The sequence below is a fragment of the Oncorhynchus mykiss genome, chromosome 12, assembly GCF_057628025.1.
Source record: "Oncorhynchus mykiss isolate SJ-2025 chromosome 12, ASM5762802v1, whole genome shotgun sequence".
Classification (NCBI taxonomy): Eukaryota; Metazoa; Chordata; class Actinopteri; order Salmoniformes; family Salmonidae; genus Oncorhynchus; species Oncorhynchus mykiss.
In genome coordinates, this window is record NC_143033.1 from 37,683,975 (window position 1) to 37,701,903 (window position 17,929).

Consider the following 17,929-nt stretch of genomic DNA (forward strand, 5'->3'; position numbering starts at 1 on the left):
CTTTGAATAGTGGGAGTTACACGGTAATTGACTGCACTAGTGACAACATGTGACAGTTTACGCAATTTCAATGGCGATTTAAAACGTTGCATCTGAGCTGGCAACATTTTTGTCAACCTTATCTGTAGCCTAGTTTATCGGTATTACCCAACAAGGGAACCGGACCGTAGGCCTATAACGTTATGTAACACTTTGTTCCTTTGAAGGGAGGAATGGCGGTGAGATCTGGAGAAAACAATTTACAATGATCTCAGTCGAACACTGGAATCCGGAGGAGGTGGCGGAATGGATCCATCTCATCGGGTTTACAGAATGCGCACAGAGCTTTCTCGGTGAGTTCAATAATGCGCAGCTTGCATCCAAATTCATAACCACTATGAATAGATGGTTGAACAATGTAAATCCCGGGTTTACATAGCTCTCCAAACTTTTAAAGAGGGCACAACATTCTTTTCAGGCCCCATTACAGTTCATATTTCCACCACACAGTGGTGCACGTTTTACGCCAAACAGCATCCCCAGGACAAGCCCGCTCATTCCGTCAATTCGATTGACGAGGGCGGCATTTTCCAACACCTCCAACCTCACATAATTCTTCCCAAAAACAATGATAATTTCAGATTTGGTGCGGTCTGGACCAAAAACCAACATCTGTGGATGTGGAAATAAGACGTCGCTGTCAGTCTGTGCCAAATACTACTTCTAATACTACTACACACCTGTCTATATAAGGTCCCACAGTTGACAGTGCATGTCAGAGCAAAAACCAAGCCATGAGGTCAAAATAATTGTCCTTAGAGCTCAGAGACAGGATTGTGTCGAGGCACAGATCTGGAGAAGGTACCAAAATGTTTCTGCAGTATTGAACTTCCCCAAGAACACTGTGGCCTTCATCATTCCTAAATGAAAGAAGTTTGGAACCACCAAGACTCTTCCTAGAGCTGGCCACCTGGCCAAACTGAGCAATCGGTGGAGAACGGCCTTGGTCAGGGAGGTGACCAAGATCTTGATGGTCACTCTGACAGAGCTCCAGAGTTCCTTTGTGGAGATGGGAGAACCTTCCAGAAGGACAACCATCTGCAGCACTCCCCCAATCAGGCTCACAGCACTCTCCATACTGTTTTTATTTTCCTTTGCACCCCAGTATCTCTATTTGCACATTCATCTTCTGCACATCTATCACTCCAGTGTTTAATTGATAAATTGTAATTATTTTGCCACTATGGCCTATTTATTGCCTTACCTCCCTTATCTTACCTCATTTGCACACACTGTATATACACTTTTTCTATTGTGTTATTGACTGTATGTTTGTTTATTCCATGTGTAACTCTGTTGTTTGTTTTGCACTGCTTTGCTTTATCTTGGCCAGGTCGCAGTTGTAAATGAGAACTTGTTCTCAACTAGCCTACCTGGTTAAATAAAGGTGACATTTAAACAATAAAAAAAGGCCTTTATGGTAGAGTGGCCAGACGGAAGCCACTCCCCAGTAAAAGGCACATGACAGCCCGCTTGGATTTTGTCAAAAGCCACCTAAAGGACTTTCAGCCCATGAGAAACAAGATTCTCTCTGAAATCAAAATGTAACTCTTTGGCCTGAATGTCAAGCGTCACATCTGGAGGAAACCAGTCACCGCTCATCACCTGGCCAATACCATCCTTACAGTGAAGCATAGTGGTGACAACATCATGCTATGGGGATCTTTTTCAGCTGTAGGAACTGGGAGCGAGAATCGAGGGAAAGATGAATAGAGCAAAGTACAGAGAGATCCTTGATGAAAACCTGCTCCCGAGCACTCTGGACCTCAGACTGGGGCGAAGGTACACCTTCTAACAGGACAACAACCCTAAGCACACAGCGAAGACACCGCAGGAGTGGGTTCGGGACAAGTCTCTGAATGTCCTTGGGTGGCCCAGCCAGAGCCCGGACTTGAACCCAATCGAACATGTCTGGAGAGGATCTGCAGAGAATGAGAATGAGAATCTCCCAAAATCCAGGTATGTTGGATTGCTTGTGGTGTCATACCCCAAAATAATTGATGCTGTAATCACTGCCAAAGGGGCATCAACAAAGTACTGAGTAAAAGGTCTGAATACTTATGTAAATGTGATTTTCTGTTTTTATTTTTAAATACATTTGCAAAAATGTGTAGATTGCTGAGGGGGGGGGGACGACGACTATTTAATCAATTTTAGAATAAGGCTGCAATATAACAATGTTGGAAAAGTCAAGTGGCCTGAATACTTTCTGAATTCACTGTGAGCTATATCTGCTCCAGGATTTATGTTGGGATTTTTTACGGAACGTTGGATGAGAGCCACGGCGATGCGCTTCTCCAACAGCACCATGGAGAGGAATGGACACGCAAAATATGTTGCGCCCCTGCCTTTGACGAAGTGGGCGCTGCTCGCCTCCTGAGAGGTGCGGTGGACTAAGGCACTGCATCGCTGTGCCTCTAGAGATTCTGGGTTTGAGTCCAGCCGGGCCAAGACTGTGAGACCCATGGGGCGGCGCACAATTGGTCCAGCAGTTGCCAGGTGTACTGTGTTTCCTCTGACACGTTGGTGCGGCTGGCTTCTGAGTTAAGTGGGCATTGTGTCAAGAGGCATTCCGGCTTGTTTGGGTTGTGTATCGGAGGATGCACGGCTCTCGACCTTCACCACTCCCGAGTCCGTACAGGAGTAACTGTAACAAGACTGTAACTACCACTTGGATACCACGGAATTGGGGAGAAAAAGTGGTAAAAAAAAACTGGGCACTGCTTAGGGCGGCATCAGTGCTAAAAAGCCCAAATGCCACTGGTTTTGCGAAATTGCCATTGTTTTTGGAAATAATAATGTGACTAGCGACATTCTCTATGTTTGATCCGGTCTGAACCGGCTTTGCTTTAGTCCAAACGGATGTCTATAAATTACATATTTGCAACTTTCATTCAGAACTGAAAAGGAAACCGATTTCAATGTTCGGAAAATAAACTCAGCAAAAAAATAAACGTCCTCACTATCAACTGTGTTTATTTTCAGCAAACTCAACATGTGTAAATATTTGTATGAACATAAGATTCAACAACTGACCTCCCAGGTAGCGCAGTGGTTAAGGGCGCTGTACTGCCACCGGAGACCCTGGGTTCGCGCCCAGGCTCTGTCGTAATCGGCCGCGACCGGGAGGTCCGTGGGGCGACGCACAATTGGCCTAGCGTCGTCCGGGTTAGGGAGGGATTGGCCGGTAGGGATATCCTTGTCTCATCGTGTACCAGCGACTCCTGTGGCGGGCCGAGTGCAGTGCACGCTAACCAAGGTTGCCAGGTGCACGGTGTTTCCTCCGACACATTGGTGAGGCTGGCTTCCGGGTTGGATGCGCGCTGTGTTAAGAAGCAGTGTGGCTTGGTTGGGTTGTGTATCGGAGGACGCATGACTTTCAACCTTCATCTCTCCCGAGCCCGTACGGGAGTTGTAGCGATGAGACAAGATGGTAACTACTAAAAACATTTGGATACAAAGAAATTGGGGAGAAAAAGGGGTAAAATAATAAAAAATAAAAAAAAAATTAAACAACTGAGACAATAACTGAACAAGTTCCACAGACAAGTGATTAACAGTAATGGAATAATGTGTCCCTGAACAAAGGGGGATCAAAAATAACAGTCAGCATCTGGTGGCCACCAGGTGCATTAAGTGCTGCAGTGCATCTCCTCCTCATGGACAGCACCAGATTTGCCCATTCTTGCTGTGAGATGTTACTCCAGTCTTCCACCAAGGCACCTGCAAGTTCCCGGACATTTATTGGGGGAATGGCCCTAGCCCTCACCATCCGAACCAACAGGTCCCAGACGTGCTCAATGGGATTGAGATCCGGGCTCTACGGTGGTCATGACAGAACACTGACATTCCTGTCTTGCAGGAAATCATGCACAGAATGAACAGTTGCCAGGTGGTGGCATTGTCATGCTGGAGGGTCATGTCAGGATGAGCCTGCAGGAAGGGTACCACATGAGGGAGGAGGATGTCTTCCCTGTAACGCACAGCGTTGAGATTGCCTGCAATGACAACAAGCTCAGTTCGATGATCGCCCCCAGACCATGACGGACCCTCCACCTGCAAATCGATCATGCTCCAGAGTACAGGCCTCGGTGTAACGCTCATTCCTTCGACGATAAATGTGAATCCGACCATCACCCCTGGCGAGACAAAACCGCGACTCGTCAGGGAAGAGCACTTTTTGCCAGTCCTGTCTGGTCCAGCGACGGTGGGTTTGTGCCCATAGGCGATGTTGTTGCCAGTAATGTCTGGTGAGGACCTGCCTTACAACAGGCCTACAAGCCCTCTCAGCCGTTTGTGTACAGTCTGAGCACTGATGGAGGGATTGAGTGTTCCTGGTGTAACTCGGGCAGTTGTTGTTGCCATCCTGTACCTTTCCTGCAAGTGTGATGTTCGGATGTACCGATCCTGTGCAGGTGTTGTTACATGTGGTCTTCCACTGCGAGGATGATCAGCTGTCCATCCTGTCTCCCTGTAGCACTGTCTTAGGCGTCTCACAGTACGGACATTGCAATTTATTGCCCTGGCCACATCTGCAGTCCTCATGCCTCCTTGCAGCATGCCTAAGATGCGTTCACGTGGATGATCAGGGAGTCTGGGCATCTTTCTTTTGGTGTTTTTCAGAGTCAGTAGAAAGGCCTCTTTAGTGTCCTAAGTCTTCATAACTGTGACCTTAATTGCCTACCATTTGTAAGCTGTCAGTGTCTTAATGACTGTTTCACAGACTCATGTTCATTAATTGTTTATGGTTCATTGAACAAGCATGGGAAACAGTGTTTAAACCCTGTACAATGAAGATCTGTGAAGTTAATTGGATTTTTACAAATTATCTTTGAAAGACAGGGTCCTGAAAAAGGGAAGTTTCTTTTTTTTGCTGAGTTTATGTATTTTCAGCTTTCTTTTGAGAACAGAAAATGAACCTGATTTCGATGTCTGTTTAAATGCTTATTTTTCAACGTCCGTAAATGCCTATTTTAACCTTCTGGAAAAGACATATTTTGACCTTTCATTAAGAACCTAAATTTAACATAACTTCAACGCCTGAAATGTTTTTTAGACGTCTTTTCAACGTCATTCTGCTTACAGGACAATTCAATTTTTGCAGGGGGCAGCAAATTGTTTTGTTTGACTGAGGGTGGCAGAATGGCCAGGACTGGGCCTATCATCCCTGCTCTCTAGCTTACATTTGGGTAATAATGTAGTCTACAGGAGATCACACAGTGCTGTGTTCAGCATTGTCCTCCAACAATTTGTGACACATTGATAGACATCTTTTTTCTCTCACAGAAAATGCAATAACTGGCATGGATCTCTTGGAAATCAGTGATTCAGTGTTAGGTGAGTTAAGTTATAGCCTACATTCTATATTTTCAGACAAATCACCCCCCCCCCCCATCCAAAAAAAAAACATTGAGGTTTTAATGATATATTATTCATATTGAAAGCACACAAGGAATAGTAAAGGTCTGCCATCCTTTGGTGAGCTTGAATGGGAAACCCATTTAAATTCAGGGAGTGGGATTTTTGTCAAAACATTCATACTATTGTGGGTAGGAGAATATTGTTAAATGGGGGAAAAAACACTACCTTGGCCTACTTATCACATGATGAATGAGGTGTGTTTTGTCCTTTGTTGAATGATGTAATGAGTCTTGTCAGTGATGTTTTTGCAGTTAATTTGTCTGGGATGTGCACATTCCTCCATGTTTCTGTCTAATCATGTGTTCTTCCTCGGTTCACTTGTAGTGTACACAAAGGTGATGATGCATCATAGACTACTTCCCAGATAATACACACTTGACTGAATATTTTATTAACATTATTAAAACGCTTGAGATTTTAAGTAATTTAGGCTATGCGTATTAATAGCCTAGGCTACAGTTGAGTGTTGGTAACTGCAATTAATTTGGTCTGATGTGACAGCAACATCAGGGGCAATAATTGAATTGTGACTGAAAAGCTGTATTGCATTGAAAATGAGTTTGCATTTTTCCCCAAAGTGCACTTATCAGGACCCAGAAGTCAACTCTGTATTAAAACAGTTTGAATCAAATTGGGATTCCATGGTGCAAATCACTTTCCTCTCCCAGTAGACTATTTGCATGAACTGTAGCCATATGAATATATAGGCCTACCCGGGAGTTCATAAAAGACCGAGAACAATAATACCAGGACAGGTCTATGTGCGTTTTTAAAGTCGGTAAACTGCTCATATAGCCTAGATACTTTTACAGATACGTCTTTTACTGTTGTAACCATTTTCATATCGATAAGGTTTAACCAAGTTCGGTCGTGTAGGTGCTTTGGACAGGTCCAAGGAATTGATCTCCTAACATACAAAAGGCTTTTGTATTTTTTTTCTTTCTTTTTTTTTCTTGCCTGAGTGACGGTTCCAAAAGCCAACCGAAACGTCAGCAAAATTGGCTTACTTCCGATAGCAGACTGGAGAAGGAGGGATTTTCTCCATGAAAAGTTTTGACTTCTTTGGTAGGAAGGGGTTGGGGGTTGCGCATGTCGGCTCTCAGATGCATACACTGCTACTGCGACTTTGCGGTTCGGGGCTGTTCCTTTATGCATTCCCTTCATAGCGCAGTCAAGTGGAAAAAATATTCTTAAACTTTTTCTTCAGATTAAATATGAAATGGGAACAGAAGCATACGCTTTATTATGTGGAAAAGAGCAAACAGCCTGCTATTCGAAGGAAACTCGTGAAGTAACATGGATTAGTCATATCAGAATTTTTAGAATTGTTTGAGGAATTTTGCACCGTATCCGATCTGTATCAAATCTATGGAAATAGCCGAGCAGGGACGTCGAGAACGGAGCAGCAGTCGTTTCTACGTGAAGTTGAATTGAAAGGTAAACACGACTACATAACGGAATATTGTTTGCCATAACTTGTAAAAGTGTATGATATATGCTATTGGTTGGTTACTCTACCAGAAGTAGATTTGTGTAGTTTATGAAATAGAACAAAACAGTAGTCCAAGATACGTTTGTAGACACTTCGGTGGCATAACAGTGATATTACAGTGGAACAGTGTTCAATGATGCTCATGTTTGGACTCACCTATGTACTGGCACTGAAAGGGTTGGCCATGTTTCCTCTTTCTTTCTCTGGCTTCATTACTTGTGTATGAGTGACATTTGTTTTTCTTAATTCTATAACTCAAAAATAAACCATGACCTGTGAATGTATTAAAATATTTCATAAAAAACATAATCCGTAAAAATATTACAAATTAAACCATATATCTATGATCTGTAAATATGTTCAACATGTCTAACAGATAAAGCTACAATTTGAACAAATGTAGAACAATTTGTGAGCCAATGTTCAGAAATCCCTAACATTTACAGCTGTGGAATGCTCATTTGCGCATTCAAAAGGTGCTTGTGGATCTGTGTTCTGTTTACATAATTGAGTTTTTTTTTCTGCATGTCGATGTATTACAATCCACAAATGTTACTTCATATGAGTCGGCTATCTCCAATAATTGGGATAATCTTTGTTACTTGATGCACGGAGTGCCGACAGATCACGTCTGTGTCCTTAGAATGCTTTCTAAGAGAAAATTACTTCATGAAATGTGAGTATAACGTTTATTTACTAAACAAATTATGTTAATGTTTAGAAACTGACTTTCATATGAATGTTAAATTCGACCATTGGGGCATGCAACGCCGAGTGTGTGCTTTGGACACTAACGTTACTGAAAGCTAACAGGTAACTCATGAGAAGGGTGCAATTGCGGACCACAAATCGGGGCATTCCTGCATTTGCAGGAACCCCTCTTTACACTTGGTAAATGTTTTTAGGACAAGCGGGGGTGCTCCAGTACAGTAGGTGGCGGTAATGCAGAATAATGTTGGATGCCAGCCGCTGATAAATCTCACAGAAGAAGGGGTGGGGGAATAGCTTTACACTGGTAGACCATGTCCTTTTCCCACATATTAACGACGGTGAGGGCAGGTGTTCGGCAGGCGGGAGTGAATGACACTGTTCTAGCTTAGCCAGCTAGTCCTAAGGAGGACTCCGCTACACGGGATGTGGGGGCGGCACACTGTGTTGCCCCAGCCTCCCACCTGCTGTGCTAGCGGGAGGCAGGGATGAACGGTCGACGGTGTCCTTCACCCTAGCAAGCTAGCACATAGTGTCACTAACTCGCAAGCTAGCACCCCGGGAAGGCGGTGGCGACCGGTAGACAGTGTCCTTTGCCCGCAGCTTTCGGACACGCCCTGAATTGCGGACTGCAGTTGCACACTTCGATCTTATCAGCTGTTTAGCCGAACAACCAAAGTTAAACTTAGTTGTTAATTCAGGAATGTGTCAGTTGTAAAGAACCGCTCAGTTTTGAAATCCTGAATTGGTGATGTTGCAAATGATATTTTTCAATCCATTTTCTTTTCAGGGACTAAACAGGGCAATTGATGCTTTGGCAGGACTAATCACTCTTTCCCAACTGGTGTGGAGTTAAGAAATTATAACTCTCTGATTAAAAACGTTAGAAAATCAGCTAGCTATTTTTTGCTCCATGTAAGCTTGCTTGCTAGCTAGCCAAGTAATTTGTTGTTCATCCTTACCTACTATTTATTAATATGCATTCCGTGTCTGACTACGGTCAGTTCAATCCCTCTCTGTATTGTGTTGCACCGTTGAGGGGCTGGGCAATGTTACCAGTTGAATAAAAGGCAAAGTTATTATACTCGTACTGTAAAGACTATTATCAGTAAAAATGATTAACATGTCAATAATAACGTGAGGGTTTAATTGTGTAACAATGCACAGGCCATTATGATTCATGTAATCTGATCATTTTTGTGAACATGTTTTGAAGTATGAAATGACCCATTTAAATGTAAACCTATTACAACTTGATCAAACTTATGAATATTTAAAACTGCATAATGATGGCACATGGAAGTGCAGAAACAACATATGCACTGATTGACACACCCTGTCATCCATGCAGACACAGGGAAGGAGTTAACAAGTCATCAGGGACAAAAATTGTGTGCTTTTGGCTTGGGTTCCATTATGTGGTCCTCATGCCTCCATTTATTGAGTGACTCCTGTTTATAAGCTTGACCAAATAGCTTAATAACATGCTATTTCAAATGTTTTGTGTAACAAGTGGTGTGTGCCGCTCAACTCAGTATTGTTATACATTTTTTACAGAGCTGTCCATTCTGAGTCAACCTAGAACCATGACCCCTCTTTGCCCAGCTGCTTTTGGATTCTACTGCAACTCTCCACTAGTCAAGTTCTCGTTTTTTTCCAGGCCCTTTGTGAGTTGTTTGATCTGACTGCTGACTCGGCCAAGGACCTATAGCAGTGTTTCCCAAACTCGGTCCTGGGGACCCCAAGGGGTGGACTTGGGGGGGGGGGGGGGGGGGGTTGCCCTAGCACCACTACACAACTGATTCAAATTATAAAGCTTGGATTATTTGAATCAGCTGTGTAATGAAGTTTAAAAAAAACTATGCGCATCCCTTGTGGTCCCCAGATTGAAATGTTGACCTAAAGAATGTAGTAAAATGTCATTTTGTTTCAGCATATACACTACCGTTCAAAAGTTTGGGGTCACTTAGAAATGTCCTTGTTTTTAAAAGAAAAGCACTTTTTTTGTCCATTAAAATAACATCAACTTTGATCACAAATAGATTGTAGACATTGTTAATGTTGTAAATGACTATTGTAGCTGGAAACGGCTGGTTTTCTAGTTGAGGATCTGGAGCATCAGCATTTGTGGGTTCGATTACAGGCTCAAAATGGCCAGAAACAAAGACCTTTCTTCTGAAACTTGTCAAGCTATTCCATGCGAGAAATTGCCAAAAAATGGAAGATCTCGTACAACGCTGTGCACTACTCCCTTCACAGAACAGGGCAAACTGGCTCTAACCAGAATAGAAAGAGCGGGGGGCCCCGGTGCACACCTGCACAAGAGGAGTAATACATTAGAGTGTCTAGTTTGAGAAAGATGCCTCAGAAGTCCTCAACTGGCAGCTTCATTAAATAGTACCCGCGAAACACCAGTCTCAACGTCAACAGTGAAGAGGCGACTCTGGGATGCTGGCCTTCAAGGTAGGAGTTCCTCTGTCCAGTGTCTGTTCTTTTGCCTAATCTTTTCTTTTTATTGGCCAGTCTGAGATGTTTTTTCTTTGCAACTCTGCCTAGGAGGCCAGCATCCTGGAGTCGCCACTTCACTGTTTTTATTTTTTTTATTTCACCTTGATTTAACCAGGTAGGCTTGTTGAGAACAAGTTCTCATTCACACCTGCAACCTGGCCAAGATGAAGCAAAGCAGTGTGACACAAAAAAACAGAGTTACACATGGAATAAACAAACATACAGTCAATAGAAAAAATATATAGACAGTGTGTGCAAATGAGGTAGAATAAGGGCAGTAAATAGGCCATAGAGGTGAAATAATGAAAAAATAACAATTAAACACTGGAGTGATAGATGTGCAGAAGATGAGTGTGCAAGTAGATATACTGGGGTGCAAAGGAGCAAAATAAATAACAGTATGGGGATGAGGTAGTTGGATGATCTATGTACAGGTGCAGTGATCTGTGAGCTGCTCTGACAGCTGGTGCTTAAAGTTAGTGAGGGAGATCTGAGTCTCCAGCTTCAGTGAATTTTGCAGTTCATTCCTGTCATTGGCAGTGGAGAACTGGAAGGAAAGGCGGCCAAAGGAGAAATTGGCTTTGGGGGTGACCATTGAAATATACCTGCTGGAGGGCATGTTACGGGTGGATGCTGCTATGGTGACCAGTGAGCTGAGATAAGGCGGGGCTTTACCTAGCAAAGACTTATAGATGACCAGTTGGTCATGGAGTCAGTTGGTTTGGCGACGAATATGAGGCGAGGGCCAGCCAACGACCGCATACAGGTCACAAGGGTGGGTTGTATATGGGGCTTTTGTGACAAAACAGATGGCACTGTAATAGGCTACATCCAGTTTGCTGAATGGAGTGTTGGAGGCTATATTGTAAATGACATCGCCGAAGTCAAGGATTGGTAGGATAGTCAGTTTTACGAGGGTATGTTTGGCAGTACGAGTGAAGGATGCTTTGTTTGTGAAATAGGAAGCCGACTCTAGATTTAATTTTGGTTTGGAGATGCTTAATGTGGGTCTGGAAGGAGAGTTTTTATAGTCTAACCAGACACCTAGGTATTTGTAGTTGTCCGCATATTCTAAGTCAGAACCGTCCAGAGTAGTGATGCTGGACAGGCGGGCAGGTGTGGGCAGCGATCGGTTGAAGAGCATGCATTTAGTTTTACTTGCATTTAAGAGAGGTTGGAGGCCACGGAAGGAGAGATGTTTTGCATTGAAGCTCATCTGGAGGTTAGTTAACACAGTGTCCAAAGAAGGGCCAGAAGTTTACAGAATGATGTCGTCTGCGTAGAGGTGGATCAGAGAATCAACAGCAGCAAGAGCGACATCATTGATGTATACAGAGAAAAGAGTTGGCCCGAGAATTGAACCCTGTGGCACCCCCATAGAGACATAGAGAGGTCCGGACAACAGGCTCTCCGATTTGACACACTGAACTCTGTCTGAGAAGTACTTGGTGAACCAGGCGAGGTAGTCATTTGAGAAACCAAGGCTGTCGAGTCTGCCGATAAGAATGTGGTGATTGACAGACTAGAAAGCCTTGGCCAGGTCGATGAATACAGCTGCACAGTATTGTCTCTTATTGATGGCGGTTATGATATCATTTAGGACAATGAGCGTGGCTGAGGTGCACCCATGACCAGCTCGGAAACCAGACTGCATAGCGGAGAAGGTACGGTGGGATTCGAAATGGTCGGTGTTCTCTTTGTTAACTTGGCTTTTGAATACCTTAGAAAGGCAGGGTAGGATAGATATAGGTCTGTAGCAGTTTGGGTTTAGAGTGTCTCCCCCTTTGAAGAGGGGGATGACCACGGCAGCTTTCCAATCTTTGAGTATCTCAGACAATACGAAAGAGAGGTTGAACAGGCTAGTAATAGGGGTTGCAACAATTTCAGTTGATCATTTTAGAAAGAGCGGGTCCAGATTGTCTAGCCCGGCTGATTTGTAGGGGTCCAGATTTTGCAGCTCTTTCAGAACATCCAGCTATCTGGATTTGGGTGAAGGAGAGATGGGGAGGCTTGGGCAAGTTGCTGTGGGGGGGTGCAGGGCTGTTGACTGGGGTAGCCAGGTGGAAAGCATGGCCAGCCTTAGAAAAATGCTTATTGACATTTTCAGTTATCGTGGATTTATCGGTGGTGACAGTGTTTCCTAGCCTCAGTGCAGTGGGCAGCTGGGAGGAGGTGCTCTTATTCTCCATGGACTTTAGTGTCCCAGATCTTTTTGGAGTTTGTGCTTCAGGATGCAATTTTCTGTTTGAAAAAGCTAGCCTTTGCTTTTCTAACTGCCTGTGTATATTGGACTAGGAACCGAAAGGTTGCAAGATCGAATCCCTGAGCTGACTAGGTAAAAAATCTCTCGCTCTGCTCCTGAACAAGGCAGTTAACCCGCTGTTTCTAGGCCGTCATTGAAAATAACAATTTGTTCTTAACTGACTTGCCTAGTTAAATAAAGGTAAAAATAAATAAAGTAAAATATTGGTTCCTAACTTCCCTGAAATGTTGCATATCGCGGGGGCTATTCGATGCTAATGCAGTACGCTACATTATGTTTTTGTTCTGGTCAAGGGCAGTCAGGTCTGGAGTGAACCAAGGGCTATATCTGTTCCTGGTTCTAAATTTTTTTTTGAATGGGGCATGCTTATTTAAGATGGCGTGGAAAGCACTTTTAAAGAATAACCAGGCATCCTCTACTGACGGAAGTCAATATCCTTCCAGGATACCCTGGCCAGGTCGATGAGAAAGGCCTGCTCGCTGAAGTGCTTTAGCAACAGTTTGACAGTGATGAGGGGTGGTCGTTTGACCGCAGACCCATTACGGACACAGGCAATGTGGCAGTGCTCGCTGAGATCCTGATTGAAGATAGCAGAGGTCAGGGCATGTTGGTTAGGATGATATCTATGAGGGTGCCTGTGTTTACAGATTTGGGTTTGTACCTGGTAAGGTCATTGATAATTTGTGTGAGATTGAGGGCATCTAGCTTAGATTGTAGGATGGCCGGGGTGTTAAGCATGTCCCAGTTTATGTCACCTAACAGCATGAGCTCTGAAGATAGATGGGGGGCAATCAATTCACATATGGTGTCCAGGGCACAGCTGGGGGCAGAAGGTGGTCTATAGCAAGCGGCAACGGTGAGAGACTTGTTTCTGGAAAGGTGGATTTTTAAAAGTAGAAGCTCAAATTGTTTGGGCACAGACCTGGATAGTAAGACCGAAGGCTTTCTCTGCAGTAGACTGCAACTCCGCCCCCTTTGGCAGTTCTATCTTGTCGGAAAATGTTATAGTTAGGGATGGAAATGGAAAAATGGGAGTGGAGCTAGGCACTGCAGGGCCTGGATTAACCTCTACATCTCCAGATGAACAGAGGAGGAGTAGGATAAGGGTATGCCTAAAGGCTATAAGAACTGGTCGTCTAGTACGTTCAGAACTGAGTGTAAAAGGAACAGGTTTCTGGGCATGGTAGAATAGATTCAAGGCATAATGTACGGACAAAGGTATGGTAGGATGTGAATACAGTGGAGGTAAACCTATGCATTAAGTGACGATGAGAGAGCTATTGTCTCTAGAAACATAATTTAAACCAGGTGAGGTCGCCGCATGTGTGGGAGGTGGAACTAAAGGGTTAGCTAAGGAGTATTGAGCAGGGCTAGAGGCTCTACAGTGAAATAAGGCAATAATCACTAACCAAAACAGCAATGGACAAGGCATATTGACATTAGGGAGAGGCATGCGTAGCCGAGTGATCATAGGGGTCCAGTGAGTAGCTCGGCGGGCTGGAGACGCGACAATTCAGACAACTAGCGGGCCGAGGCTAGTAAGCTAGCAGAAGAGCCCTAAAGGGACATTGCGACTGAAGAAGTCAGTTGTAGCCCCCTTGTGCTGTTTCGTCAGTAGTCCAGTCGTGATGGATCAGCAGGGCTCCGTGTGGTAAAGGGTCCAGGCCAATTGGCTGCGATGATCCAGGTGAAATGGTTCAGAGCTTGCGGTAGGAATTCGGAGATATGGAAAAAAATAAGTCCAATGTGCTCTGGTTTGAGTCGCACTGTGCAGCCTGGCAAGAGTTGTCCGGGCTAAAGGTTAGCTGATGACCGCTAGCATTGGCTAGCTGACTACTAGCTAGTAGCTAGTTAGTTGGCTAGCTTCTGTTGGAGTTTCCGGTTCAAAACAAAGAAAATAGCAGATCCATACCACATTGGGTGAGCCGGATTGCAGGAGATTGTCGAATTTGAGGTAAGAAAAATATTTTTAAAATCTATGCGAAGAAAAAAGATATACACAGGACACGACGAGGACAAAGACACCTGACTGCTACGCCATTTTGGATCTTTGCAATTATCAATTAGCCGTTTAAAATGCTAAACTTGGATTAGCTAAGACAGCGCGCCATTGGAACACACAAGTAATGGTTGCTGATAATGGGCCTCTGTATGCCTGTAGATATTCCATATCTGCTGAGGAGAGCTGGCGGATTAGGGTTGGACTGGCAGCTGTTCCTCATGAAGCTGGAGAGGCTGAGAACAGCATATATCTGACTTTTACTGTTGATGTTGAGACTGGTGTTTTGCGGGTACTATTTAATGAAGCTGCCAGTTTCATGTGTGAGGCATCTTTCTCAAACTAGACACTAATGTACTTGTCCTCTTGCACAGTTGTGAACCGGGGCCTCCCACTCCTCTATCTATTCTGGTTAGAGCCAGTTAGCGCTGTTCTGTGAAGGGAGTAGTCCACAGCGTTGTACGAGATCTTCAATTTCTGGCATGGAATAGCCTTCATTTCTCAGTACAAGAATAGACTAATGAGTTTCAGAAGAAAGGTCTTTGTTTCTGGCCGTTTTGAGCCTGTAATCAAACCCACAAATGCTGATGCTCCAGATACTCAACTAGACTAAAGAAGGATGGTTTTATTGCTTCTTTCAATCAGCACAACATTTTCAGCTGTGCTAACATAATTGCAAAAGGGTTTTCTAATGATCAATTAGCCTTTTTAAAATGATAAACTTGGATTAGCTAACACAACATGCCATTGGAACACAGGAGTGATGGTTGCTGTTAATGGGCCTATGTAGATATTCCATAAAAAATCAGTTGTTTCCAGCTACAATAGTATTTACAACATTTAACAATGTCTACACTGTATTTCTGATCAATTTGATGTTATTTTAAGGGACAAAAAAATTAGCTTTTCTTTCAAAAACAAGGACATTTGTAAGTGACATAAAAAAAAATGTAACGGTAGTGTAAATATTAGAGATGTTTTGCTCATTTTGTAAAGGGTGGGCACAGTCCGACAGGATGGATTCTCCACTGTCAAGACCAACCGATACAAACACTTCTTTACCCCTAACGGCCATTGCCATTTGAACACGGGGAATAGGAGGAGGTGTAGGCTAGTCTGTCTGATGAAGACGTGGGGTTGGGGGAGGCTTGCTTTTTTTGTTATTTTCCTGTTTATACTGAATTTATCACTTAAACTATGCATTTCTTTAGTTTTTTTATTTTATTTTGAGTGGCAACCTACAGGTACATTTTTTATAAAAGTATAATTTGAAGTGGATGATGTACCTGTTGCATGCTCCAATAGACAAATGTAACATTCATATGAAAGTAATTTGTTAAATGTTAATATAATTTATTGAATGAATAAATACATGTTATACTCATATTTCATGAAGTTGTTCTTTCTTCTTCTAGCTAGAAAGCGTTCTCCTGAGAAGGACACAGCCGTGACACACAGATTATCCCAGTGATTAGAGATAGTCGACTCATCTGAAGCCACATTTGTGGATTACAATACATATTCCAAAAAAATAGCACAGAATACAGATCAACAACCACTTTTTGAATGCGCAAATGCACATTCTACAGTTAAATATGTTAGGGAATTCAGAACATTTGCTCACATTGTAGTTTTATTTGTGAGATATGATGAATATATTTACAGATCATCCATTTTTTTGTGACATGTTGAATGTTTGTGCTATGATGAATATATTTACAGATCATCCATTTTTTTGTGACATGTTGAATGTTTGTGCTATGATGAATATATTTACAGATCATAATTGTTTGAGTTATGTGGACTATATGCACGGATGGTGGTTTATTTACAGAATAAAGAAAAAAATCTCACTCCATAAATGTGATGTAGCGGATTGAGTTTATACTATTATCTTTCATGAAGTACATTGACACTAAGTTACAGCATACAATGTTTCATGGTGCCCTATCCCAAGTTTTACATTTACTGTAGTTACCCAACACATTACCCCACCCCACCCCCTTTGTCCCTTTTCATATGTGTCATAAATCCTGTAATTGACTAATGCATGTATCATGCATTGTTGTGTCCTGTGCTCAGTTTTGAACCTTTTTTATTCCTTTATTTATGCATTTATTATACAGTAGTTGAGATCTAGACACGGGACCATTTCACTTTGCTTGTGAAGGTCCTCAAAAGGCTTTCCAACTTCATAACAACAGTCAGTCCTTCCATTCATGGCAGATAAATGAGCCTTATCCCAGTCTATTTTCACTCACATTCATCCTCTAGCCCTTGTGTGACAGTACCATTGGCAGCTCTGTGTGCCTGTGAGGAGACTTCTGTTCCATTATTAAACTGAATGCCTCTGTATGTTATCCCCCTGTAGGTTCAATTAGTGTGGACAGATGTCCCCCTGCTCCTCAGGAATGTGGTAGGCTAGTAGTAGTCCTGGGGGTAGCTGGTGTGGCACACATGCTGTCCGACAAGGAACGGGCCTTGTTGGTGTAGTTTGAAAGAAAGGGTATGTAGACTAAACACGTTCAATAACTTGTATCATTATAGACTTAAGAATGATTTACATGTAATGATCACGCATTGAAGTGTATACGAGAATGTTATTTCTATGTAACCACTGATCATACTAAGGTAAATATGAGCTGGAGTTGCTGAGTTTCCCCATTCTCAAGGAGGTTGTGGATTGTTCTGTTCAGTCTGCTCTGATTACACACTAGTTAGTCTAACTCTAATTGACCTGTATGTTTTTAATTTACACACTTGACACAGTGATGCCTCATGAAATGATCTTATTCTCATCGGATTTTTGAGGAAAGTGTGTTTCATTAATTCATTTTATCTTATCAAATTCTGTGATACTAGGCCTACATCTGCCCAATTCATACCTAACCCATTTAAATATTTGTATATTGCATGAAAGTGTGTGTGTGTGTGTTAGGATACATTCCAGAGGGAAAGCTAGGGTTATTCTCTTTGACCACAGTGATTTGGTTCCTTCCGTTTGACAGGATTCCAAGAAATGCTCAAATTACAAAGAACAATGACCTTCTCTGGTCTCTGACTGTTTGGATCTGAGCCAGTGTTGATTATCCCTCCCTTGTCCTGTCCCCTTCCTTCCTCTGTATGGTGGCCCTGCCTGGGCCAATGGGGAGCCAAGGAGCCGGAGGCCTTTGAGTCTTAGAGGTGGTGGTGAGTGTCTGCCAGAGCAGTGCCTAGCACCATTGACTCACAGCACTGGAATGTCTCTGACTGTTCCACTCACTCTGCCTCGCTCTCTCGTTATCTCTCCTATCTCGTTTTCTCTCGCTCATTTTCTCTGTAGTGCTCTTTCTCTGTATAGTTTGCTCCCTCAGCCTCCCCTTCTATCTCCCTCCTTAGCCGCTTGCTCTCAACCTCAGTACCACATTTTTCTCTCATTCTCTCTCCTGCCTTCCCTCCTTTCCCCTCTTTCTGTAGAGGAAGCCCAAAGTCATGTCTGCTGACTCAGCCTAGGAATAAT

General features: G+C 43.2%; 1 protein-coding gene across 5 annotated transcripts in view; it reads left to right on the forward strand.

The window, feature by feature from the left end:
- Window positions 1-227: 227 nt before the first annotated feature.
- Window positions 228-17,929, forward strand: part of LOC110537533 (angiomotin) — a 50,881-nt gene continuing 33,179 nt past the window's right edge. The window contains exon 1 of one of the 5 annotated variants that reach the window (XM_036937483.2): window positions 228-332. In XM_036937483.2, coding sequence (XP_036793378.2) covers window positions 245-332 — 88 coding nt within the window. In that variant the 5' untranslated portion in view covers window positions 228-244. Of the gene's footprint in view, window positions 333-6,505; window positions 6,898-17,929 lie in introns of those variants that run through there. The other 4 variants (XM_036937484.2, XM_036937488.2, XM_090192400.1 and 1 more) reach the window with 4 other exon arrangements.